General features: G+C 42.5%; 1 protein-coding gene across 1 annotated transcript in view; it reads right to left on the reverse strand.

The window, feature by feature from the left end:
- Positions 1–26279, reverse strand: part of TBL1Y (transducin beta like 1 Y-linked) — a 77417-nt gene extending 51138 nt beyond the window's left edge. Inside the window, 2 exon segments of the mRNA XM_024354835.3 lie at positions 8380–8525; positions 26207–26279. Of these exon segments, the coding sequence (XP_024210603.1) occupies positions 8380–8525; positions 26207–26264 (204 nt within the window). The 5' untranslated portion in view covers positions 26265–26279.
- Between the last annotated feature and the right edge of the window lie 671 nt (positions 26280–26950).

Below are 26950 nucleotides of genomic sequence, written 5' to 3' on the forward strand. Positions count from 1 at the left end.
TTTACAAAGGGATAAAAATGTGGAAAAGGTTGGGTGTTTTGGAGTTTTTTTGAGATGGAATTTCGCTCCTGTTGCCCAGGCTGGTATGCAATGGTGCAGTCTCGGCTCACTGTAACCTCTGCCTGCCAGGTTCAAGCAATTTTCCTGCCTCAGCCTCTTGAGTAGCTAGGATTACAGGTGCCTGCCACCCTGCCTGGCTAATTTTTTGTATTTTTGGTAGAGACAGGGTTTCACCATGTTGGCCAGGCTAGTCTAGAACTCCTGACCTCAGGTAATCCACCTGCCTCAGCCTCCCCAAGTGTTGGGATTAGAGGCATGAGCCACCACACCTGGCTGGAAAAGGTTTAAATAATAAAATATTCTTTAAGACATTCTTAGAGACATTTGGCTAATTAATACTTTCATAATTAAAGCTTTTAGTCTTGATTACTGGTCATGTACCTAAAGCGAATTTCTCAGTTGCACAGGATGCATAATGATATTGGTGAGCTTGAAGATATTAAATTGTGTGTCAGGAAAAAAATATTCAATATGCAGGTTTTTTAAAAGCCTAGGTAACACTGTAGCCTCCCAGGTAAATTGAGTAGGAACATTTAGGTTTGGTCTGCTGTTTGTTTTTGCTTCTAGTTTTCATTCACTTGCTGTCTATTCTCCACAGGCTTTGCTTGAGTGTATGTGTATATGTACATTTTGTGTGTGTGTGTGTGTGTGTGTGTGTATCCATGATGTCTTTTAGTTCCTAGTGGAAAGCTTCTTTTTCGTTCCGCGAATATTTTGTTTCCTATGTATTTCTAGCAAGTCATCATTTGTTCCATTAACCTTGAATTTCCAAGCTACCTTTATTGGGCCTGCAGAAATTAATGGAGCACACCAGCTTTCGATTCTTAAATTAACTTTTTGGATTTTAGGTTTCCTGATACTTTAAGTGTGTTGAGAATACTCTCATCAATAGAATATAAGTTATATTTCTCTCTCTCTCTGCCTAATTTCTTGAAAATTTTTAAACTATTTGGGAATATTCTTTTTTTTTTTTTTTTTTTTTTGAGACAGAGTCTCTTGCATTTTGCCCAGGCTGAGTGTAGTGGTGCAATCTCAACTCACTGCAACCTCTGCCTCCTGGGTTCAAGCGATTCTCCTGCCTCAGCCTCCCAAGTAGCTGGGATTATAGGCATGCGCCATCATGTGCAGCTAATTTTTTATTTTTAGTAGAGATGAAGTATCACCATGTTGGCCAGGCTGGTCTCGAACTCCAGACCTCAAGTGATCCACCTGCTTCCAGCTCCCAAAGTGCTGGAATTATAGGCGTGAGCCACCACGCCGCCCTATTTGGAATATTCTGGATTCATGGCATTGTATTTGTTTGCATACAGTCAAGCAGGGTCACTAGAGCTGACCAGAAACCTGCCATGCCGGCAAAAGGGTAAGAATTTCTTACCAGTGAGTCTCTGGTCTCTGTGGTAACTGGTTAAATGAAAGGCAAAAGTCACTGTTTATCTTCTCTGGAAGTTTTAATCAATGCAAAAGAGTTTAATTAATTGGTTTAATAATAATAAAAAGCTTAAATCAAATATTTCATCTGAAAAGTAAAAAGTGCAATGCCTTGGGCAAGGACTTCATGTCTAAAACACCAAAAGAAATGGCAACAAAAGCCAAAATAGACAAAAGGGATCTAATTAAACTAAAGGGCTTCTGCATAGCAAAAGAAACTACTATCAGAGTGTACAGGCAACCTACAAAATGGGTTTACAATTTACCCATATGACAAAGGGCTAACATCCAAAATCTACAAAGAACTTAAACAAATGTACAAGAAAAAATAAAAACAACCCAATCAAGAAGTGGGCAAATGATATGAAAGACACTTTTCAAAAGACATTTACGCAGCCAACAGACACATGAAAAAATGCTCATCATCACTGATCATCAGAGAAATGCAAATCAAAACCACTATGAGATAGCATCTCACACCAGTTAGAATGGCGATCATTAAAAAGTCAGGAAACAACAGGTGCTGGAGAGGATGTGGAGAAACAGGAACACTTTTATACTGTTGGTAGGACTGTAAACTAGTTCAACCATTGTGGAAGACAGTGTGGCAATCTAGAACTAGAAACACCGTTTGACCCAGTGATCCCATTACTGGGTATATTCAGAAGGGATTATATATCATGCTACTATAAAGACACATGCACATGTATGTTTATTGCGGTACTATTTACAATAGCAAAGACCTGGAATCAACCCAAATGTCTATCAATGATAGAATGGATTAAGAAAATGTGGCCATATATACACCATGGAATACTATGCAGCCATAAAAAAGGATGAGTTCATGTCCTTTGTAGGGACATGGATGAAATTGGAAACCATCATTCTGAGCAAACTATCACAAGGACAGAAAACCAAACACCGCATGTTCTCACTCATAGGTGAGCACTGAACAATGAGAACACTTGGACACTGGGTGGGGAACATCACACACCAGGGCCTGTTGTGGGGTGGGGGAGGGGGGAGGGAAAGCATTAAGAGAAATACCTAATGTAAATGACGAGTTAATGGGTGCAGCACACCAGCATGGTACATGTGTACATATGCAACAAACCTGCACATTGTGCACATGTACCCTAGAACTTAAAGTATGATAAAAAAAAAAAAATGTAATGCCTTTTACTTAGTTCATATGACTTGAGTAATCTTTGGGAAATAAAGACAATTTTTAAAGTTATTGGTAAAATACAATTCTCTTCAAAATGTAAATAAATATATGGTCTAAATTATGTCCAAATATTGGGTTTGCTAAATGCTTTAAGGTTATAAGCTGCTTCTTTGTCTTTTGAGAATTGTTTAACTTGCCTGCTTTCCAGCTAGGTAAGTCCTGGGGACATGTGGAGTTGGCCACACCCCTAGCTTTGCTGGAAACAATCAGATCTTATCAACACCTAGCACATAATTAACATAACAGGTTTTATGTTAAAATTAAATTGCTAAGAATCAACATTGTAACATGCAATTAAGACTGCTAGAAACAGTTTTACATGCAAGGTGTGTAAGAACAGTATAATTTTTTTTTAAAATAAAAGGTTATATGAAAAGTTTTCACTTCTTTAAAATTTCCAAATCATGATTTTGGCAAAATACATAATTTATGGTAATCTGAAATTCAAAAATCTAACTTCAGTTTCAATGTCTTTCCTAATGCCTGGCTTTTTGGATGGATCACAGGGCCCCTGAAAACATCCAGAAAAGAGGTAAATAGGATTATTTGATGTTTAGATACACAGGACTGCAAAAATGATATTCAGTCTTTTTTAGGTTATATTTTTGTGAATAACACTAATATATGTTCCAAAATTGTATTGGGTTTGTAAAATTTTAATGTCTAACTATGTTTATTATGTTGTTGTTGTAAACCACAGAAATAACCAAATTTCCTTGTATAAAGCTGCTAACCGAAGCAGAACAAAAAAATTAGTCAAATATCGGCCGGGGGCAGTGGCTCACACCTGTAATCCCAGCACTTTGGGAAGCCGAGGTGGGTGGATCACAAGCTCAGGAGATCCAGACCATCCTGGCTAACACGGTGAAACCCCGTCTCTACTAATATACAAAAAAATTAGCCTGGCATGGTGGTGGACACCTGTAGTCCCAGCTACTCGGGAGGCTGAGGCAGGAGAATGGCGTGAACCCAGGAGGCCAAGCTTGCAGTGAGCCGAGATCGCACCACTGCACTCCAGCCTGGGCCACAGAGCAAGACTCCATCTCAAAAAAAAAAAAAAAAAAAAAAAACGAAACAAACAAACAAAAATCAAATATCAGGAAAATACTTTGTTGGATTTTCATGTTAAAGCAGCTGATACTGAAATTTTTTAAATACGCAATTCGAATAAATTCCACAGTCTCAGTCACATTACCTATGATAACCCATTAATCAGTGCTATACACCTAATTTGGAAAAACATGTGATATTAAAGAGGATACATCTAATGTTAATTAGGCATGGACTCATGGAGAACCAGGAGGATGGCCACCTTGTCCCTCCTGAGTCCTTAAAGCTCTTATTACTAAAAGTTCTGCATGCCATGACTCAGCATGGAAAAGATAAAATAACCCAAATTGAATACATTGGTGTGGTAACTTACAAATTCTTCAGGTACATTTGGTCAGCTGGTGGGCCATTTTATAAAGGAATTTCATTTAATTGTTATTTTCAATGCATGTTCTGGTTGAAAAGAAGTTTTCCCATGCAGGAGGGCTGATGTTATAACAGCAAATTATTATGCTACGGAGTATTTTCAGCAGGTAAAGAAAGCTTTTTATGATTTGGATCTTCTGAGAACATCAAAGAAAGACTGCTTTTGCCATCCACACTACAATGTACGTTGTGCACATGTACCCTAAAACTTAAAGAACACTTTTACACTGTTGTGTTTGGGACCTCAGGCTTTGGGCTGTTGGTCTTGCAACTGAGAAGCGTCCCTCCATGCTCTTGGAACTGCACACCTATTGGAACTCTTAAGGTAAAACTAACCAGGGAAATTTCTCTCAGGAAAGAGATGGCATACTTGATGTGAACAGCTTTTCCCAAGTTCACAGATTAAGACTTCTACTATCAAGAAACTCTTATCTTTGAATATTTTCTTTTGCTTATGCCTCTATGAACAACTGGAATGGAAAAGGAGTCTCTTATATGCACTTACAGGACATACATTTATTTTTGAAGGAGTTTGTAGCCAGCCTTATATATGGATGTTTATCTTTGATAGATAAAGGATAAAGGCCTAATGTAGGTAAGAAATTTTAATGGTACATACTTTGCCTTGTAATCAGTCAAAAACAAAACATTGGTTCACTTCTCTTAATGCACATTATGGCTTAAAGAGAACACTGCCAGGAGGCCTTCAACTCTTCTAGAAGGGAATCATTTGTTAGGTCCTTTTTCAGGGGTTTAAAGTAAAACACTAATGACTAAAAATGTGTTTCCCATAATAGGCTCTATGGCACATTCTATGGTAAAGTCTACAGTTACACAAGAGAGTTTAAATCCTCCTGTGAAAGTTATGCTAAATAATAGAATTGGCTGCACAAAGAATTACGTGTGCAGCTCCTGGCACTTGCGGCCTATGGAGAAATACGTCAAATGAAGAGTATAGAGATTCAGTGGTAGGAGATTGATGAATGGACTGCTTAGAAAATGAATTGACTATTTAGCTCATTCTTTGATCTACTTGATTTTAGGAGGTTTGGCTTATGGGGACCTTATGTAAAGAACATACTCCAATGTCTTGGTATTATACTCCCAACAGTCATAATAATAGTCTCCCTGACGTGCTGTGTTCTCTCAAAGGCTTTAAATGCTTTCCTGTAGCCATCTCTAGAATGTCAAATGGTCTCTCTTCAACTGGAATGACAAGAGCTGAAAGAAAGGTGCCACCATGAGGACAGTATAACCTATGAATAATGTGCTGAGACCAGAAATCCAAAATTATGGTAAATGAGAGTGGTGATAGGGCCCTAAGTTTTGGTCACACTCTTACCTAAGTGAGAACCTGATCAAAAAAGGGAATTTTTAAAACAAAATTCTGGGAGATCATTGTTTTGGACTAAGCTTGTGCAATAGGCCCCAACAGACAAAACCGAACCAAAATGCAGTCATTTGTGCTAAGACTTTAAGGAAACACGTAGATCCCAGAACACACCACAAGCCAGTTTTTGCTTTCCTCCTGCAAATCTCTATAACAAACATTCCTGACAGCATAAGTATCCACCCCCTGAAGTTCCCATTATATCTTTTAACCAAATGCATTTCCTCTCTCCTGGAGACCATCAAGCTTCAGATGATCATGCAACAACAGTTCCCTCCACTTCCAGGTGAAGACAGCACCCCTGGCCATCAAGGAGCTATCCTGCCTCCACTAGACACAGCAGGGTGAGGGTTCCATGATCCCCAATAGCTCAGAACTACGGCACAAGCCAGCAAGAAGCAGTTACAGAAAAAAGACCATTGGTCCCTCTGCATCACATAAATATTTATAAGGATCACATTTCTTAGGGGGGAATGAGGCAGGGCAATAGGATCTGGAGGCAGGGAACATAAGGTCGATTCGCACTTCAACTATGACAGGAAATATCCTCTCAATAGAGCATATGCCGAGTAAGTGACTTTGTAACTTTACTTCACCCTCTCCATTTACATAGGGTGTACACCAAGGAACCAATGTATCCTCTAGAGAGTATTTAAACTCCCCAAAATTCTGTAATGGGATCCTTGAGCCCGAATGCTTGGGCTTGGGCTCCCGCACTGTGGAGTGTACTTCCATTTTCAATAAATCCCTTTGTTCCATCCTTGATTATTTGTGTGTTTTGTCCAATTCTTTGTTCAAGACACCAAGAACCTGGACACCCTCCACTGGTAACACTAGGATAAGGACACTGGTTGGTGCTGGACAGGGTAACTTGAAGATCCCAGGAATCCAATATGAAGAAGGGAAAGAGATGGATGGGTTGCCAGGGAAGAAAGAGCATGAGAGAGCACAGACACCAGAGTTTTTACAGCTATGGCTTTGTGCAAAATGGCAGGCAAAAATGTAAGAAAACAATGAGCTAGGTACAGGGGCTCATATCTGTAGTCCCAGCACTTTGGGGGACAGAGGTTGGAGGATCAGCTGAACCCAGCAATTTCAGACCAGTGTGGGCAACATGGCAAAATGGCATCACCACAAAAAATACAAAAATTAGCTGGGTGTGCTGGCACCTGTAGTCCCAGCTAATTGAGAGGCTGAAGCAGGAGGATCATGTGACCCCAGGAGGCGGAGGCTGTGGTGAGTTATGATTATGCCACTGCACTCCAGTTTGGGTGACAGAGTGAGACCCTGTCCACCCCACACCTGCCCCCCACAAAAAAAGGAAAGAAGAAAAGAGAACAGGATATATTACTTTGTGATTTTTCTAAAAGAGGTTTTTAAATCATGAAAAGAAAGCAACATAACATGCTGCAAAGGTTTTTAAGGGTGAGACCGGTTCCCAGAAATACAGGATAGAGGGAATCCTGGAAAAATGCAACTGCCAGGTAGAAAACAGAGAAGTTAGGCAGAATCATGCATCTAGGTCAGCGTAGGAGAAAAATGGAGCTGGGGACTGAGGAATCAATAACACGGACTGCAGGCATAGTGGCGCATGCCTGTGGCCCCAGCACTATGGAGGCTGAGGTGGGAGGATCATTTGAGCTTTGGAGGTTGAGACTGCAGTGAACTGTGATAGTGCCTCTGCACTCAAGCCTGGTTGCAGAGGAAGACCCTGCCTCAAAAAACATTAATTTAATTTAAAAATAAAACAGACACAGGTGAAGGTGGCAAGAAAGAGAGTGGATTCCAGAAGTTCCCAGAAGTTGAGAAGATCTTCACTATAGATTCCTGAGACTACAGCAGAATGGGGCAAGACAGGGAAAGGGGTGTTGTTTAAAACCAAAATTTGTATAAAACTGGCACAATAGCTTATTGTGGTACAATCTAAAAAGCGAGATGGGATACCAGCCAAGTGCATAATTTTAATGTGGGTTTATGATTCCATCCTCCCACCCCATCAGCTCTACAGCGATCCTTGAGTTTCTCTTTAACACAAGAGCTATCACCTCTCTGCCCTGATGTAGCCTCTGGTGATGCCCTCTGTCAGGTTCCCAGGAAACACACGTTCAACCTACTCCAAGAAATCAAGAAGACAGAGCAAGTCATAGTATGTGCAAGGCAAAAGTCCACTCTGAAGCCCAGAGCAGTTGAGGGTTTGCTGCATCATTTTCAGATGTGGCAATATAATTTTTTCCATCATTCAGCAGCCAGTGATTCCACGTTTAAATAAAATACACAGACCCATGTGGGAGGGGCACCGGAAACTCGTTACTATGTATACACACAACACATCAATAAGGTGTTAACACAAAGTGGGGTGGAAACGAGTGTTCTTCCGTTATTTATTTATTTATTTTAGATATATGCTCTCACAGTGTTGCCCAGGCTGGAGTGCCCTCGGGTGATCACAGCTCACTGCAGCCTTGACCTTGTGGGCTTAGGCAGTATCATTCTCTCGGCTCAGATTCCTGAGTAGCTGGGACAACAGGTGTGTACCAGCACACCCAGCTAATCTTTAAATTTTTTTGTAGAAATGGTGTTTTGCCAGGTTGTCCAGTTGGTCTCAGACTCCTGGCTCAAGTGATCCTTCTGCCTCAGCCTCTCAAAGTCCTGGGATTACAGGTATAAGCCACTGCACCCTGCCGCCGAATTAATCCCAAATGCCTGAGGGAAATGCATTTTAGCTTCTAATGTGTTCCAAGCTCTTGCACCTTCCCAGGGCTCTGCTGTTTGGGGGCCAGGCCCAGCAGCTACATACCTCGTTGATGCTGATCTCAGCCTCTACATACTGCAGTCCCTTCTGGAGAATGGAGATGAGGGCAGCTGGTGGCACTAGTGTCCCATTGATGTTGGACTGGCTGATGTGGCTCTCGATCCCAAACGTGAAAGCCGAGTGAGAAAAACCTGCAGCAAGAGAGGAAAGCTGACGTTGAGTGAGACCCAAATTGAAGGAGGGACGCGCAGCCATTGAGATCTGAAAGTGGCCTGCAGATTTGAGACACATTTAATTTGCGGGCTAAGACAGCACTGTAGGATGCCCAGGGGCCCTTCTGATTTGGGCCCAGTAAGGTGGAAAAGGGCAAGGGGAGAGGGAGAGGTTTCAGATTCAGGAAGACCAAAATTGGTATCTTAGAACAAAGGCCTTTAATGGTAGAACCACTTCAGTATTGTTAAGAATAAAGCAGAGACCAGGGCAGGCATGGCGGTTCACACCTGTAATCCTAGCACTTTAGCAGATCAAGGCAGGTGGATCACCTGAGGTCAGGAGTTGGAGACCAGCTTGGCCAACATGGTGAAATCCTGTCTGTACTAAAAATACAAAAATTAGCTGGACGTGGTGGTGCACACCTGTAGTCCCAGCTACTCAGGAGGCCGAGGCAGCAGAATTGCTTGAACCTGGGAGATGGAGGTTGCAGTGAGTCAAAATTATACCAGTGCACTCCAGCCTGGGTGACAGACTGAGATTTCATCTCAAAAAAAAAAAAAAAAAAAGGAATAAAGCAGAGAACAGACAATAAAGAGTTTGCCCTGCGTGCCCCAGTTGGACATTCCTGTTAAAGAAATTTGACTCCAGGATCCCCCGACTCCATGGTTCACATGACTTTGCAGAAGGTCATGCTGAAGCTTCTCTGTGTCACCCCCTGCAAGCACACAGGGCACCTTTCTTCAGCCCAAGATGAGGGAACAGCAAACACTGAACCCAAGTGCACTGGGGGCAATTGCATTACAACCCAAAGTCCAAAGACAGAAACAAGCCCGTTGTGCACTGATTGGTGTGGTGCTGAATCATTTTCTCAGAATACTGGGAATTTTATCTTTTCTAATAGATACTGGCTCTTTTCCTTTTCTGCCCCAGTGCATCATCTCTTTCACTGCCACTGTAGGAAGCTGCTGATCAATGACGCTTGGCAATTTAAAGGTGTTTTCAGATCAGCTTTGAATAAAGGCTCTTGATGAAGCTGTTGGGGGGCAGGGGGTCAGTACTGAATACACAGAAAGCCATACCTTGCTCTTGTGGATGATACCTGCTTCAAGGAAAGAAGCCAAGGCCACTGAGATTCTGTGGAAGTCTAGGGGCAATGGGGAAGCTGTGACAGCCCTTCATCAAAGACAGGGAGGTGGCATCCTACTGCCGGCAAGTCTAGGGTGCTGCAGGGAGTTTCCTAATACAGGCAACCCTGGCTGGCAGGGCTGGGTCACTTTGCCTGGTGCAGAGGTGGTCTGGGGGTGCACTGAAATTCCTCACTGTGTTTTTGAAGGACATAAGCCAAGTTTCTTTACAAGAACCTAACCTTCTTACTTGTTTCTCTCTATATATTCACCTTCCTTTTCATCTACCCATTCCTACCAAATGAAGCAATCCACCCTTGTATTCACCAATGACTCCACTCCCCGCCATACTATACCATGTTTCACCTGCAAGCTTTTATCATTGAGGTCTTTGGCAAAGTGTGGAATAGAAAAACCCCCAGTCAATGGATGAAGCAGGACCTCACTGCATTCTTGGCTCAAGACTCCATTGCATGAAATCTTCCTTATCTACTCTGGGCCACAGTGATTCCTCTCTCATAGACATCATGACTCTCATGGCTGATGGGGGGCCACTCAAGTGGCTCCTACTCAATGGGTTTAAGCCTCGCCGCACCATTCTATCACTGCCCCTTTCCCTTTGATAAATCAGGTGTCTGAGATCTTTTGAAGATAACTGACAGCCTCCCATTGCTCAGTTTGTAGGGGTGGGCCTGAGATCCAAGCCAGGGTAGCCAGTAAACACTCTTAGCCATCATGAAACAGCATCAAGAAACATCTACTGAATTCAGAAGAATACAGCATTAGGTGCTGATTACGGCTCCTGAAAAACAAACCTCATGGCTGACAAATCAACTGCGGAAGAAAAGCCTCATGCTTCTGGCATATTTTATTCATCCAGTCTCACTGATGCATTCTTGCAACCACACTGGGCCACAGAACTGACACCTGCAGTCACATGCCCTGTGAAACAGAGCCGATTCTGACCACATTACCATCTTCAACCAAACCTGAGTACTCTGTAAACTATCTCAGTCTTTGCAGTAGCTGTTCGGAGTTGGTACTGTTTTTCTTTCACATGTAACGACAAACACTGGAAACATCAGGTCAAGGTTCATGTGATAAGAAGATGAAACAAAATGTGAACCATAGGCTATGTGACTGCAAGATTACACTTTTTACCTTTCACTTCAAGACCCAAGGCAGAGGAACAAAAGTTCTTGAATTCCCTGCATGGACACAGACTCCATTGCCATCTGGCTGTCCAGCTAGACTAGTGGCAGCTCTGAACAGCAGTCAGCCTGGGTGCAACTCAGGCAACTAGTAAAGAATGGTGTGCAATGCTCACTCTAACCCAAGGCAGAGTGTGCCCCTGATTTCTGTCTCATCTGGATTTTTAATGTTGAGTACATGGTTTGGCTGCATACCTTTAATTCTCTACATAACTATGCTCTCCAATGCAAATTTCATTTCTAGACTGTGTGGACAACGGTATTCACATTCAACTAAAGCTTATTGGAACAAGGAGATGAACCAGCAAAGACGGACCAAGGGTGGGTAGTCTGAGACTTCTGCAAAGAGAGCTGAAAGTTGTCTGCTGGAAGGAATTTCTTGTGCAGATACACAATGACAAATGTGCAGCATAAAGTTATACAGGAGTACTGTTACCTTGAACATCTTTCATCAGCTTGGGTCCTCTTTTGGAAAGGGCAGGTTGTCATGACTGGAAATAGGCACTTTCATAAAGACCTAGGGGACGTACTGTTATCAGAAGTCCTCTTATCTGCTGAAATCTTTACTAGTTGTATTTCTTGGAATGCATCTCTATATGGGCTCTACATCAGTGGTTTTTTCAGTCCATTTGCTTTTAAGACTTTCTTATTGATTTTTGGCCTTGTGATCTTGTGAAGGTAAGCAGGCGAGTGGAATGGAGAAAATGTCAGAAGCAGGCAGGATGGCTGGGTTCTGTCCTTGCTCTACCACTGGGTGCCTGGTCCACATTGCCTCATTTGGCTATATCTGCATTTTCTCCTCTGCAATGTGGAGATAAAAAGGACCTCGAGTTGCTGATGAGGCACACACAAGGGACAGGAGCCATTCCCCAGACAGGGTCAATCAAGAGAGAAGACCATAGCAAGTAGAAATGTCACTTTCCCAGGTTTCCTTGTTGGTACAATGAGGATGTCAAATGAAATGGCCACTAGGATATTTTCTAGTTCTGATATTCATTTAGGGACAGCATAATGCCTGCCATGTTCTGGATGTTTGTTTTCCTTTCAGATTTGTATGTGCTAGACAAATCTCTAGAGTGATGCTATTAAGAGGTGGGGACTTCAGGCAGTGATTAAGGCATGAGGGCTTCACTCTCATGAATGGGATCAGTGCCCATATAAAAGAGGTTCAGGCAAGCTCCCCTGCCCATTCCACCATGTGAAGACACAGAAGGAGCCATCCCTGAGGAACAGGACCTCATCAGAAAGCAAATCTCTGGCACCTTGATCATGGATGCCTCCAGAACTGTGGGCAGTATATTTCTGTTGCATATAAATTACCCAGTCTAAGGTGTTGATTACAGCCCAAACTGAGACAATGCCCAAGGACTAGGTAATAGAGGAGGCCTGACCACTTCCTCTTAGGCCTGATTCATCAGCATCTTAGGCTATGGTTGCTGAGGCCAAGTGCCAGGGTGTGTGGAAGGCACTTGGAAGACACAGCACCTCCACAGAAGATGCTTCTCTTCCAGGGCCAGCCCTGCCTGCACTCCTGCCAGCATCTCACCCCTCCAACTTGGGGTCCAGAATTAATGAACACATTAATTTGCAGTCTGCCAGAGTGGTGAGACTTTGGTGCCTTGTGCCTCCTCAGCTTTTCTGCAACTCTGAACACATCTCTTCTGCCCAACAAGACACCCACAGGAACAAAGATGAGAATGTTAGTGACAAACAAAGCACCCACGACTGCTCCAGCGGCAGTTAAGGGCAGGAGTTAAGAAGTAGTTAAAGGGCAGGAGAATAATCGAAGTGCAAGAGAATAAAGAGCTTGGTGGTACCTCAATGAAAGATAGTGTGAGGGTGATGGGTTGGGTTCCTTAAGTGTCACATCTGGGCTAGGCTGGAGACATTTCTGAAGCCAGCAGCCTTGCCACCCACTTGGAAGGCATATTCCTGATGAATCTCTCTTCAGCAAGGTTTCTCAACCACAGCATGGCTGACTTTTAGGCAGGATCATTCTTTGCTGTGTGCACACAGTCCCATACATTGTAGCATGTTGAGCAGCACCCCTGGCCTCTACCCACCACAAGCCAGTAGCATCCACTCCCATTGTGACAATCGAAAATGTTTCCATCAACCCCACCATGGTGGGGAGGTGACACCTAAAAGGCCACTACTCCCAGCTCTACTCTCCTCACATTTCAGCTTGGTTCTAGGTTGTTGCTACTGAAAAGTAAGCCACTCTTTCCATGCGATTGTGCACAAACCTTAGAGTAAAAGAGGACAATCAGACGAGGTAAGATTATTCCCAAGGAGAAAAGAAGAGTATAATCAAAATAAACTGAGAAAGCCTTAAAATAAGAACCACAGAAAGGATGGAAGGATCCTTCACATAAAGACCTGTCCATTTGGAGTGAAAGGTGCAATAGTCTCACAAGAGAGGAAATGGTCTTTACAAAATTTGTCTCATCTAACAAGGCAATAAAAACAGATTTAAAACAAACCAAGTACATACTTTGTTTCTTGCAATGATGACACTGCTAAACCATACCACTCAGAAATGGCATCACAAACCATTTCAGTTGTACAGTGAACCACTATACCCAGCTAATGTTGGCTTGATTCATCAGCAAAATCTGCTAAATTACTAGTCACTACTTTTTAGAAATACTGCTTATTTGGCAGAGAAAAGCAGACACCTAATTCTCAGGCAGCTGTGGTGCTGGTTTTGCATCTTCAGCTGAAACAAATACTAAGGGCACCAATTTGTGGCATTAAATCTGGAATTTTCATTAAATATTTAACAGACATATATAATTGGAGTCTTGATAGCTAATGAAAGCCAGTGAGCACTGTATGCTATTCCTAAATTGTCTACATCATGGGTTTGCAAACTGAGGCCCACAGGCCAAGTTTGGCCCAGTGATTGTGTATCTAAATAAAATTTTATTGAGCTACAGCCACACCCATGAGTTGATGGTTTTCTATGGCTGTTTTCACACTACACAGGGGGAACTGAGTAGGTGCAACAGAAACCACTAAGGTGAAGAAAAGTGTGCCGACCTGCTTTTATATACAGTTGACTCTCCATATCCATATCTCCATATCCAATCGTTCCACATACACCAATATAACTCACCATACATAAAAACAAAAAATAGAAAAAAATGAGAAACAATACAATAACAATACAAATAAAAAACCAATACAATATAACAAATGCAGCATTTACATTGTATTAGGTATTATGTTATGTAAAGCTAATTTAAACTTCACAGGAGGATGTACCTTTGATATAAGTTTCAGGTGAAGATAAAAATAGTTATCTGTTAACTACTATGCCATTTTATATCAGGGACTTGAGTATCTATGGATTTTGTTATTAAAGGGGGTCTGGGAACCCATCCCCCATGGATGCCCAGGGATTACTGTACACAAATAGTAGCAGTAAACAAATGTCATGGCCTCCTAGACGCCCTGCCTCCATCCTCTCCATATCTCTCCTATCTGCCTTTCTTTTCTCTTTGCTTCCACTCTGGTCCTGGGCCCTTACTGTCTACAAGCCCTTTGTTCATCTCTTCTCTTCTGATATGCCTGACAATAATCGCAATAACAATGATAGCTGGTGTCTAATGAGTGCATTCTCGGCATCAGGCAATAGCTTGTGAACTTCACATGTGCTGCCCGATGCAACACAAACCCATTGCAGTAACTTTCCTGATCACCATGAGCTGCCTACTGCTCTCCTTTTCCAAAGCAGCTGAGGGTCGGCAGGCCTGGGTGAGCTTCCTCACCTCAAAATGGCCTTCCAAACCTCATGTACTCCATTCTAAAGCCATGCCGACTCTCACCGTGCTCCAAGCATAAGCCTGCATTCCCATTTGACTTCCAGGTCTGGACCAGTAATTCTCAAGTGACGCTGGTTTTGTCCCCAAAGGGAAGACATTTGGCAACATCTGGATGAGTGGGTGTCTATGTGCTACAGGCATCTGGTAGGTAGAGGCCAAGAATATGGTTAAACATCCTGCCATCCACAAGGCTGTCTATGTGAAAAAATGATCCAACCCCAGATTTCAAAGTGCAAGGGTAAGAAACTCTGCTTTGGAATTCCCTTGTCACCCCCTGCCCACCTTGCTAGTGATTACAGCTGCAGCCAGCATGCCCTCCTTCACAGCAGCCTTCCTCATGCTCTCGATAGATGTGATGGCTCTCTTCTCTCGGCTCCCCTAGTGCTCCTCACCATCCTTGTGTATTATCATGGTATCATGTGCTACATCCCATGTTTCCCATGCAGCTCCTGGCTTCTGAGAAGGCGGATGCCCTTTGAAGGCAGGGAACCCATCTTAACTGACTTTATATCACACAGTGACCCTCCTCACTACAGCAGCTGGTGCTCAAGATGAATGTGCTGAAAATACTCATGATGAATTGCTCAGACAAATTGGTGAGCCAATGTCAATGAAGGGTGATAAGAAACTGAATAAAACTGAGTCCTCAGTATTTTCAGAATAAATGACTCCCACATAACCATCCTTTGAATGCATACACTCCCATCCCTACTCTGGACTCCTGGCAGCCACTGATCTGGTGTCCACCTGTATATTTTCAGCACCTTAAGCATGTCCTATAGATGGAATCATATAGTCTGCAATCTTCTGACATAGCTTGTTCTTTTTTTCCTTTTTTCTTAGTATTATACTCTAAGGTCTGGGGTATGTGTACAGAAAGTGCAGTTTTGTTACATAGGTATACACATGCCATGGTGGTTTGCTGCACCCATCAACCTGTCATATACATTAGGTATTTCTCTTAATGCTATCACTCCCCTATCCCCCCAACCCCAACAGGCCCTGGTGTGGGATGTTCCCCTCCCTGTGTCCATGTGTTCTAATTGTTCAACTACCATTTAGGAGTGAGAACATATGGTGTTTTGTTTTCTGTTCTTGTGTGAGTTTGCTGAGAATGATGGTTTCCAGCGTCATCCATGTCCCCACAAAGGACATGAACCCTTTTTTCTGGCTGCATAGTATTCCATGGTGTATATGTTCCTAATTTTCTTTATGCAGTCTATCATTGATGGGCATCTGGTTTGGTTCCAAGTCTTCGCTAATGTGAACAGTGCCGCAATAAGCATGTGTGTGCATGTGTCTTTATAGCAGAATGATTTATAATCCTTTGGGTATAAACCCAGTAATGGGATGGCTGGGTCAAATGGTATTTCTGGTTCTAGATCCTTGAGGAATCACCACACTATCTTCCACAATGGTTGAACTAATTTACACTCCCACCAACAGTGTAAAAGCATTCCTATTTCTCCACATCCTCTCCAGCATCTGTTGTTTCCTTTTTAATGATCACTATTCTAACTGGTGTGAGATGGTATCTCATTGTGGTTTTGATTTGCATTTCTTTAATGACTAGTGATGATGAGCTTTTCTTCATATGTTTGTTGGCTACATAAATGTCTTGTTTTGAGAAATGTCTGTTTACATCCTTCACCCACTTTTTGATTTTTTTTTCTTGTAAATTTGTTTAAGTTCTTTGTAGATTCTGGATGTTAGCCCTTTGTCAGATGGATAGATGACAACCTGAATGGTATTACCCAAGTTTTCTTCTAGGGTTTTTATCATTTTAGGTCTTACGTTTAAGTCTTTAATCCATCTTATATTAATTTTTGTATAAGGTGTAAGGAAGGGATCAGTTTCAGCTTTCTGCCTATGGCTAGCCAGTTTTTCCAACACCGTTTATTAAACAGAGAATATTTTTCCCATTGCTTGTTTTTGTCAGGTGTGTTGAAGATCATATGGTTGTACATGTGTGGTGTTATTTCTGAGGCCTCTGTTCTGTTCCATTGGTCTATATATCTGTTTTGATACCAGTACCATTCTGTTTTGGTTACGGTAGCCTTGTAGTATATTTTGAAGTCAGGTAGCGCAATGCCTTCAGTTCTGTTCTTTTAGCTTAGGTTTGTCTTGGCTATATGGGCTCTCTTTTGGTTCTATATGAGATTTAAAGTAGTTTTTTCCAATTCTGTGAAGAAAGTCAATGGTAGCTTGATGGGGATCACACTGAATTTATAAATTACTTTGGGCATTATGGCCATTTTCATGATATTGATTCTTCCTATCCCTGAGCATGGAATGTTTTTCCAGTTGTTTGTGTCCTCTCATTTCCTTGAGCAGTGGTTTGTAGTTCTCCTTGATGAGGTCCTTCACATTCCTTCTAAGTTGGATTCCTAGGTATTTTATTCTCTTTGTAGCCACTGTGAATGGGAGTTCACTCATGATTTGGCTGTTTGTTTGTCTGTTATTGATGTATAGGAATGCTTGTAATTTTTGCACATTGATTTTGTATCCTGAGACTTTGCTGAAGTTGCTTATCAGCCTAAGGAGGTTTTGGGCTGAGACAATGGGGTTTTTTAAATATACAATCATGTCATCTGCAAACAGGGACAATTTGACTTCCTCTCTTCCTAATTGAATACGCTTTATTTCTTTCTCTTGCCTGACTGCCCTGGCCAGAACTTCCAATACTATGTTGAAAAGGAGTGGTGAGAGAGGGCATCCTTCTCTCTTGCAGGTTTTCAAAGGGAATGCTTCCAGTTTTTGCCCATTCAGTATGATATTGGCTGAGGGTTTGTTATAAATAGCTCCTATTATTTTGAGATGTTTCATCAATACCTAGTTTGTTGAGAGTTTTTAGCATGAAGGGTTGTTGAATTTTTGTCAAAGGCCTTTTCTGCATCTATTGAGATAATCATGTGGTTTTTGTCATGGGTTCCGTTTATGTGATGAATTACGTTTACTGATTTGTGTATGTTGAACCAGCCTTGCATCCCAGGGATAAAGCCAACTTGATCGTGGTGGATAAGCTTTTTGATGTACTGCTGGATTTTTTGCCAGTATTTTGTTGAGGATTTTTGCATCGATGTTCATCAGGGACACTGGCCTGAAATTTTCTTGTTTTGTTGTGTCTCTGCCAAGTTTTGGTATCAGGACGATGCTGGTCTCATAAAATGAGTTAGGGAGGATTCTCTCTTTTTCTATTGATTGGAATTGTTTCAGAAAGAATGGTACTAGCTCCTCTTTGTACCTCTGGTAGAATTCGGCTGTGAATCTGTCTCGTCCTGGAGCATTTTTGGTTGGTAGGCTATTAATTATTGCCTCAATTTCAGAGCCTGTTATTGGTCTATTCAGGGATTCAACCTCTTCTTGGTTTAGTCTTGGGAGGGTGTATATGTCCAGGAATGTATCCATTTCTTCTCAATTTTCCAGCTGATTTGTGTGGAGGTGTTTATAGTATTCTCTGATGGTAGTTTGTATTTCTGTGGGATTGGTAGTGATATCCCCTTTATCTTTTTTTATTGTGTCTATTTGATTCTTGTCTCTTTTCTTCTTTATTAGTCTGGTTAGCTGTCTACCTATTTTGTTGATCTTTTCAAAAAACCACCTCCTGGATTCATTGATTTTTTGAATGGTTTTCTGTGTCTCTCTTTCTATCAGTTCTGCTCTGATCTTAGATATTTCTTGTCTTCTGCTAGCTTTTGAATGTGTTTGCTCTTGCTTCTCTAGTTATTTAAATTGTGATGTTAGGGTGTCAATTTTAGATCTTCCTTGCTTTCTCTTATGGGCATGTAGTGCTATAAATTTCCCTCTACACACTGCTTTAAATGTGTCCCAGAGATTCTGGTATGTTATGAGACAGCTTTTTCTACTTAGCACATTACTCTGGAGGTTTCTTTAGCTTATCGCACATATTCACAGCTCCTTCCTTTTCACAGCTGAGCAGTGCTCCGTGGCACAGAGACAACACAGCTTGCCTCACCCATATCCACCGAGGGATAATGGCCTTTATTCCAGAATATTGCTATTATGACTAAAGCTACATTTTCTGCTTAATTTTTTCATAACCAAATTTTGTCAGATACCAGTGTAGCTAACAAATGACACTGTCTGTGCTAGGGACTTGCCCCAAACACTGAACACAACTATGAAAAAGCCATTATCATGTAATAATTACTGGGAATTCACACTAATTATAATTCACTGTAAGTTATAATGTAATAATATTCCTGTGGTTCTCTCTTCTGAGACTAATTTTCTAAACTTAATGCATCTACACATGGACCATCTCACTGTGACCTGTCACCCAAAACTGTGGTAAAAATACACATTTATTTTGTGGAGACAGGGTCTCACTGTTGCCCAGGGTGCAGTATACTGTCATGATCCCCATTCACTGCAGCCTTGAACACCCAGGCTCAAGCAATCCTCCCACCTCAGCCTCCCAAAGTGCTGGATTACAGATGTGAACCTCCATGTCTAGCTAATTTTTGAAATTTTTTTCGTGGAGATAGGGTGTTGCTATGTTGCCCAAGCTTGCTTGAAATCCTGGCCTCCAGTGATCCTCCCACCTTGGCCTCCACCTTAACCATTTTTAAGTGCACAGTTTAGAGGCATTAGGTGCATTCATACTGTTGTGCAACCTTCGCCACCAAACGTGTCGAGAATTTTATTTATTTTGCAAAACTGAAACTGTACCCTTAAATACGAACTCCACACCCTCCGTTTCTCCCCATGCCCCAGCAACTACCCTTCCACTGTCTGTGTCTTTGGACTAGACTCCTCAAGGTATCCCTTACAAGTAGAATCCTACGGTATCCGCCATTTGTGACTGGCTAATTTCACTTGGTATAATTTCTTTGAGGGTCATCCATGCTGTAGCCTGTGTCAGAATTTCCTTCCTTTTCAAAGCTCAGTCATGATATTCCACTGTATGGATGCATACATGCTTTTGATGGAATTTCCTCTGTCAATGGATATGTGTTGTTTCTGCTGAGGTTTTTTAAAGCACACTGTACTACTCCCCCCTAAAGTGTGAGGTCAGTCTTGGAAGGAGGGAGCATGTCTTTCCATTCAGCTGACCTTGACACCACCGCCCTCACAACAGCAGCTTACAGATGTGACAGGAGGAGACTGGCACAGAACAGACCTTGGTCTCCACTTGGGCAGAAACTCCAGAAGCATGAAACGCCAGGCCAACAGGAGGTGACAAGAACCACTCACTCAACTGACAGCCCTCTGTTCAGAAGCCTAGGATACGAGGAGCACTGGAACACAGGAACACCTCAGGGAAGTGCTTCCCCTCCACCTTACCTCACTCTAACCAAGACCTGCACCAGTTGTGAAGTTGCTGGGTCATCTGCTACATACTCCTTATGGAGAGCCCAACCTCACTGTGTGTTGAGTGCTCAGTGTAGCCTTTTACCTTTCTGCTTGGGCTTGCTGTGGAAAGAGGAGGCCACTGAGATCTCATTCACTCTTCTGCGTACTCACTCCTCTTACACTAACTCATCTGAATGACAGCATCACCAGAGAGAAGTACTGCAGGTGAAGTACGTCACATAGCCAGGAAATCAATGTATCTATCTAATCTAATCAATATATCCTATCTAATTTATCTATTAATATCTACTCTTCTGATATATTATTATCTGTCTCTTATCTATGTATCATCTTTCAAATATATTAATATCTACCCTATCTAATCCATCTATTTAACCTATTAATATCTACTATCTATTTATTAATAGCTACTGTGTCTAATCTATCAATCTATCAGCCTATGTATCTATATCTATCATCTGTCTAATCTATCAATATCTACTCTAAACTATCTACCTAATGTATCTATTAATATTTATGTATCTATCTACCTATCTATTCTATCTATTCTATCTAACCTGTCTAATCTATCTAGCCTGTCTCTATCTATCTATCTATCTGAAAGATAAGTAGATTTAGAAGTTAAATATATAGGTGGGGAAAATGCTTCACTGGATTTTTGATGACTTGTACAGCATGGGTATGTGGGCAAATGCACAGAGATCTTTCCTGGCTGCCATATGGTCCAGCCGGTAGGAACCCTGTTTTCTGAAAGCCAGAATAGACAGGCCTCTGTCCTGTGCAGATTCTGGAGTCTACCCACCAGAGGGCTAACCAGACTGTAGAGTTTTCTGTTTATATGCAGAAAGTTACACCAACAGCACTGCTGAAGGAGGGGAAGGTGTGCAAACCAGGATGCTCTGTCACTCAGCAGACCTAGGCGACATTCATGTTTGCCCATGGAAACTGTGACCCTGACAGATTCATGAAATTAGCCCAGAAGGCTAACTGCAAACCCTCAGAAAAAGAATCAAACTTCATGAGTGTTCTGCAGATATATACACCAGAGCTAATGTCCTTTTACATACTTTCCAATATGCCTTGAGCAACAGGCAGACAAGCTCTGCAAAGAACTCATCTCTGTAAAACCATTCATATTTATCATGTGTCTTGCCTCCGCCTTAGTTGGAAAAGAATGCACTGGTTTCTGAAACCTACACTTAACCACATGAACCAGCAATCCCACTCCTAGATATTTACCCGAGAGAAGTGAAAACCTATGTTCACACAAAAGATCTGTATGAAAATATTTTTTGCAGCTTTATGTTGGAATCCCTAAGACCTAGAAAGCACCCAAATGTCCTTCCACAGGAGGATGGATAAACAAATCACTGAAAAGGCCTTCAATATGAAATGTCACTTAGCTATTAAAGAAAGAATGGCTGGTGCACACAATAGCATGCATGAATCTCAAATGCATGAGGTTGAATAAAAGACGTCACATCTCAGGGCCACACAATGCATGATGCCATCTCTATGCCATTCTTACGAGTGCAAAACTCTATGAACAGAACACAGAGTAGGCTGCAAGGTGCAGGGAAGGAATAGAAGAGGGCTCAGCACAAAGGGACACTAGGCAATTTTGAAATGACAGAACTGTCATGTGTGTTGACTATGCTCAAGACAGCTCCTCACATTCCATTCTTCCTTCCTCTTTAGACAGTATTTTCCCCTTCTTTAAAAAATCATTTTGGTTGGGTGTTGTGGTGCATATCTATGATCCCAGCACATTGAGAGGCCAAGGTAGAAGGATCCTTTTAACACAGGAATTCAAATCCAGCTTGGGGAACATAGTGAGACACTGTCTCTACAAAAAATATAAAAATTAGCCAGGTGAGGTGGCACATGCCTGTGGTTCCAGCTACTTGGGAGGATGAGATAGGAGGATCACTTGGTCCCATGAGGTAGAGGCTGCAGTAAGTCACGGTTGCAGCACTGTACTCCAGCCTGGGTGACAGAGGAAGCCCATCTGACAAAACAAACAAACAAAAAATCTTTTCACACATACCTCCCTTCCCCCGAATCTATCACTTGATTATGTGGCAGGCAGTTCTTTCCCAGCTAAATTCAGTTTGAATCTGTGGTTCTGTCCCAAGTTCCTCATAATGCCTTGCAAGTCTGTGTGAATTATCTCATGTATGCTAAAAATCTGGGTATGGAAGAACATGTCTTCTTTATAGTTTGGACTTTGGGTGATGAAGTCCCAGAGGAAATACTTATTATGTTTACAGGAACTCATCTGACAAATTTTCTCTTTCCATACTAAGTGGAAAATGGACTTCCACTTCCCTGGCTGTGTTCAGAAATATGTGGGGGCAAACAACTCACAACTCCCCCAGCATTTGGGGGAGCTGCTCACTACAGCAGGTGCAGGCTGTGCACATTTCTAGGGGCTCGCTCCCTTGCTTCTCTGCTCCTGGGATGGTAACATGAGCTCACAGGAAAGGCACATGGTCACCATGTGATTCTTAAAAGCTGCCCAGATAGCACAAGTGACCAGGCAATGGATCCCGTAAGACAGAGGCCAATAGAGTCACCCATCAATGCCAGACTGCTAAACTCATGCAAACACAACAAATTCCTTTTGGCACTAGAACTTGGTAATGCAAAAGTTGTCTACTACTTAAAATTTTTGCCTAATTAGTTTCCTTTTTCTGACTGCCATGAGTGCGCTGCTTTGAGATGCCACCTATGGATAACATCCACTGAGTGCTTCTGATGGCAAAGGCCTTGCAGGGCAACAATGAAAATCCACTAATCCACACAGGTTAGGAAATATACATGGTTTGCTAAAAGCCAGATGACCTGACATCTGCCTGTTGTGGGCAGAGGAACAAAACAGATCTATTTTTGAGGCTCCTTCCTGATTTTGAAGAGCTGTGTGTCTTGGGTCCTTCTTCGACACCCTACTCCCCTGCTATCTGAGGATATCAGTGCTCCACTGAAGATTCCCCTTCTTGCAGCCTAATGCATCCTAACTGACATCATGGATACTGGTAGAGGGGAGGAAGAGAGACACTGGTGGTAAAGGAGATGAACAGTTGGACAGGAATGGCATCTATTCTGCTGGGTCCAGGGCTCAGAAGCAGGACTCAGGCCACAAGCTTGGTGACTCTGGAGAACTTGTCCATCACTGCACCTGGAAGGTGAGGTTGAGGATTCTGAGCAGATCTTCCAGGGAACCCTGCCCAGCTGCACTGCAGGTCAACACCTACTCCCTTCCTCACCACCCCCACCCCCATACCCACTTCCTGCTGCACACAGGTAAGGATGGATGAGCAGGGAAGGAGGAATGCCAGTTGCAGTCAGATTACTGGATATGGGAACCCAGAACTTACTGAAGACTTCTAATGGAGAAAGTCAGACCAGAGGTATTTGAGGAATGAATCATTTTCTGAGGTGCAGAATCTGTTTTTAATGAGTTTGGTGGGGTGCAGGAATGACAGTACAGGTGCTTCAGGAGGGAACATGATCAAGGAAACATTTTCCTTTTTCTTTTTTCTTTTTTGAGATGGAGTGTCATTCTGTCGCCCAAGCTGGAGTGCGGTGGCATGATCTTTTTGTTTGTTTGTTTGTTTGTTTGTTTGTTTTTTGAGACGGAGTGTCACACTGTCACCCAGGCTGGAGTGCAGTGGCGCGATCTCAGCTCACTGCAAGCTCTGCCTCCCGGGTTCATGCCATTCTCCTGCCTCAGCCTCTCGACTAGCTGGGACTTCAGGAGCCTGCCACCATGCCCGGCTAATTTTCTGCATTTTTAGTAGAGATGGGGTTTCACTGTGTTAGCCAGGATGGTCTTGACTCCTGACCTCCTGCTCTGCCTGCCTCGGCCTCCCAAAGTACTGGAATTACAGGCGTGAGCCACTGCAATCGGCCTTCCTTTTTCTTTAAGGTAGAAGGGAGACATTGATAGGCTGAGGAGAAGGTGCTCTTTCTTGATTGTGGCTCAATAAATATTGACCTAACCAAAACTTCAGGACTTGAGGTAAACATAGAAAACATCCCAAGAATGAACACTTCTTTGCTCCTTTCTTCCTTTAAATACAACCTTGTGGAGTACTCCAAAAAGTTCCAGTGGCTGGGTGCAGTGGCTTACACCTATAATCCCAGCACCCTAGGAGGCCAAGGTGGGTGGATCATTGAAAACCAGGAGTTCCAGACCAGCGTGGGCAACATGGTGAAACCCTGTCTCTACAAAAATTAGCCGGGCATGTTGGTATGCCTGTAGTCTCAGCTACTTGGAAGGCTGAGGTGGAAAGACGGCTTCAGCCTAGGAGGTTGAAGCTGCAGTGAGCGCCAGCCTGGGCAACAAACTGAGACCCCATTTCAAAAAAAGAAAGTACCACAATACACACAATAATTGGAAGAAAGTACAATAGTCTCTCTCTTCAATACCAACTCCACCTAAGGTATCTTACTTCAGCAACACTGTCGAATCAGGAAATGAAGCTCACAGATGTTACATAAAGTTGACATTTGCCAAGGTCTACGCGTTATTGTGCTCTAGCTCTCCATCTCAACTGCCTGGCTACAGAAGCTTCATAAACAAGCACTGAATAAGGAAGACGATCTTTCTGGGGAGAGTTGGGGGCTTCTGCCAAGAGGCCAGCAAAGCTGACACTTGGGGACCCTCGGGACCAGCAAGCAGCATGGCTCTGTCTCCGTGCACATGAACTTTTACACCTGACAGCTCCAGCCTGGAACTTGTTTACATGCTGTGAGTCTCTTTGGCCTTCATCACGTCCTTGTGCAGAGGTGTTGCTAAATGCTAAACTACATGCCATGAGTGAACAGGGAGGCAGGTTTTGGTATGCATGATTTCCATTTGCAGCCACCTCTGGGAAGCTTTGAGCTCTGAGACAGGAGATCACCTGTGCTAGTCTAAGAGCCAAGGTTGAGGTATTAGCACAGGGGTTATTATTTCCCTGATTCCCAGGGGTGAGGCAGTACCTATTTTGTTTTGTATACCAATTGCTTATACTGCATCTGACAAGAGCCAATCCAAGGTATCTGATATATATGCAGAAAGCGCATGCACTTCCCATGAATAATGGTAGCTGGGAGCACAAGGGACAGAAACCCAGGCTTGATGGGGAGGGCACTTATTTACAACATGTTACGTGCCTCACATACTTGATCACAATTGCCTGGGCAGGAAAACCAAGGCTCAAATGAACAGGCCTCACTCAGACTTGTTTAACGATCACATCTTGAGCCATTCTGGGTGGCTCCAATGCCTATATTGTACCCTACACAGCAGTGAGAGAACCCATGCCCAAGGGACCACCGACTGGCTTCCCTCAAATAGAATACATACATCTCTGGGAGGGGGTGCCAAGGAACTGGGAGTTCCTTTTCAAATAATCAGGTTCCATACTGTATATTCAATCTGGTATTAAGGGGACAAACCTTAAAAAGACTCCAAAACAAATGCTGGTGTTTGAACTGTGCCCCCACCCCCACAAATTCACAGCTTAAAGTGCTCATCAACAGTGCACCTCAGAATGTGATGCTATTTGGAAACAGGGTCAGTGCAGATGTAATTATAACTGGATTCAGAATCAATTACTAAAATTAGGTTATCCTGGAGTAGAGTAAATTCCTAAACCAATCTGACTGTCTTTACCACAGGGAAATGTGGTCAAATCTGAACACAAGAGACGAGGGTGATGCCCCTACAAGCCAAGGAATCCAAGGACTGCAGCAAGGCCCCAGGAGCCAGGACGGGCACAGGAGACTCGCCCTCAGAAAGAGCTGACCTTCCCACATCTTGATCTTGGACTTCTGTCCTCAGGAACTAGGAGACAACGTATTTCCTTTTAAGTCATCCCAGTTTGCAGTATTGCGTTATGGCAGTTGTAGGAAACAAATCCACTGGCTCTGTATATTGGTTAGGAAAACAGCTGTGTGTAGTAAACATGTAGAGATAACAAAGTCCACTAGGGTCATTATCGTTGAGGAAGGTGGGATGACATGGCTCCAGAACCTTCTCTTCTCCCTGTTAGCACTAAGAACTTTCTTAGCTCTTCTTCTTCTACAGCCTGGTTTTGAATCAAGGGTTGATCATTCTGCTTGTAAGATGCTCAGGATGAATTTCCTGCCGACAGAAAACCAAGCCTCTTACCTGACTCCTGGAGATACCGATAAACCAGAAAGTTCACCTCATCACTGGTTATGCTCATCTTAGCCTCACCTCACGGCGATGAGGTATTGATGAAGTTGGAACCACCCTCTGTTTGAAAAAAGAAGACAGTTTTGAAACACTGCCTGTGTGTTTCTCTTTTTTGTGTGTGTGAGGTGATTAAAGAAAATACTATCTATGCTATTATACACATGAAGGTAATTAATATATGATGAGTTATATTTTGTAATTATGTAATTACATAAACATTCCATAATTATACATAAGAAAAAAAAAGACCAGGTGAAATGTTTTCCAAAAAAACAAGAGTTGACCTATTTCCTAAGGCCAGGGAAGGCTCAAGTAGAAACCTAATTAAACTAATGAGCTTCTGCCCAGCAAAAGAAACTATCATCAGAGTGAACAGGCAACCTATAGAATGGGAAAAAAATTTTGCCATCTATCCATCTGACAAAGGGCTAATATCCAGACTCTACAAAGAACTTAAACTAATTTACAAGAAAAAACAACCCCATCAAAAAGTGGGTGAAGGATACGAACATACACTTCTTGAAAGAAGACATTTATGCAGCCAACAACCATATGAAAAAAAGCTCATGATCAATGGTCATTAGAGAAATGTAAATCAAAACTGCAATGAGATACCATCTCACACCAGTTAGAATGGCAATCATTAAAAAGTCAGGAAACAGATGCTGGAGAAGATGTGGAGAAATAGGAATGCTT

This window comes from Pan troglodytes, chromosome Y (assembly GCF_028858775.2).
Source record: "Pan troglodytes isolate AG18354 chromosome Y, NHGRI_mPanTro3-v2.0_pri, whole genome shotgun sequence".
Taxonomy (NCBI): Eukaryota; Metazoa; Chordata; class Mammalia; order Primates; family Hominidae; genus Pan; species Pan troglodytes.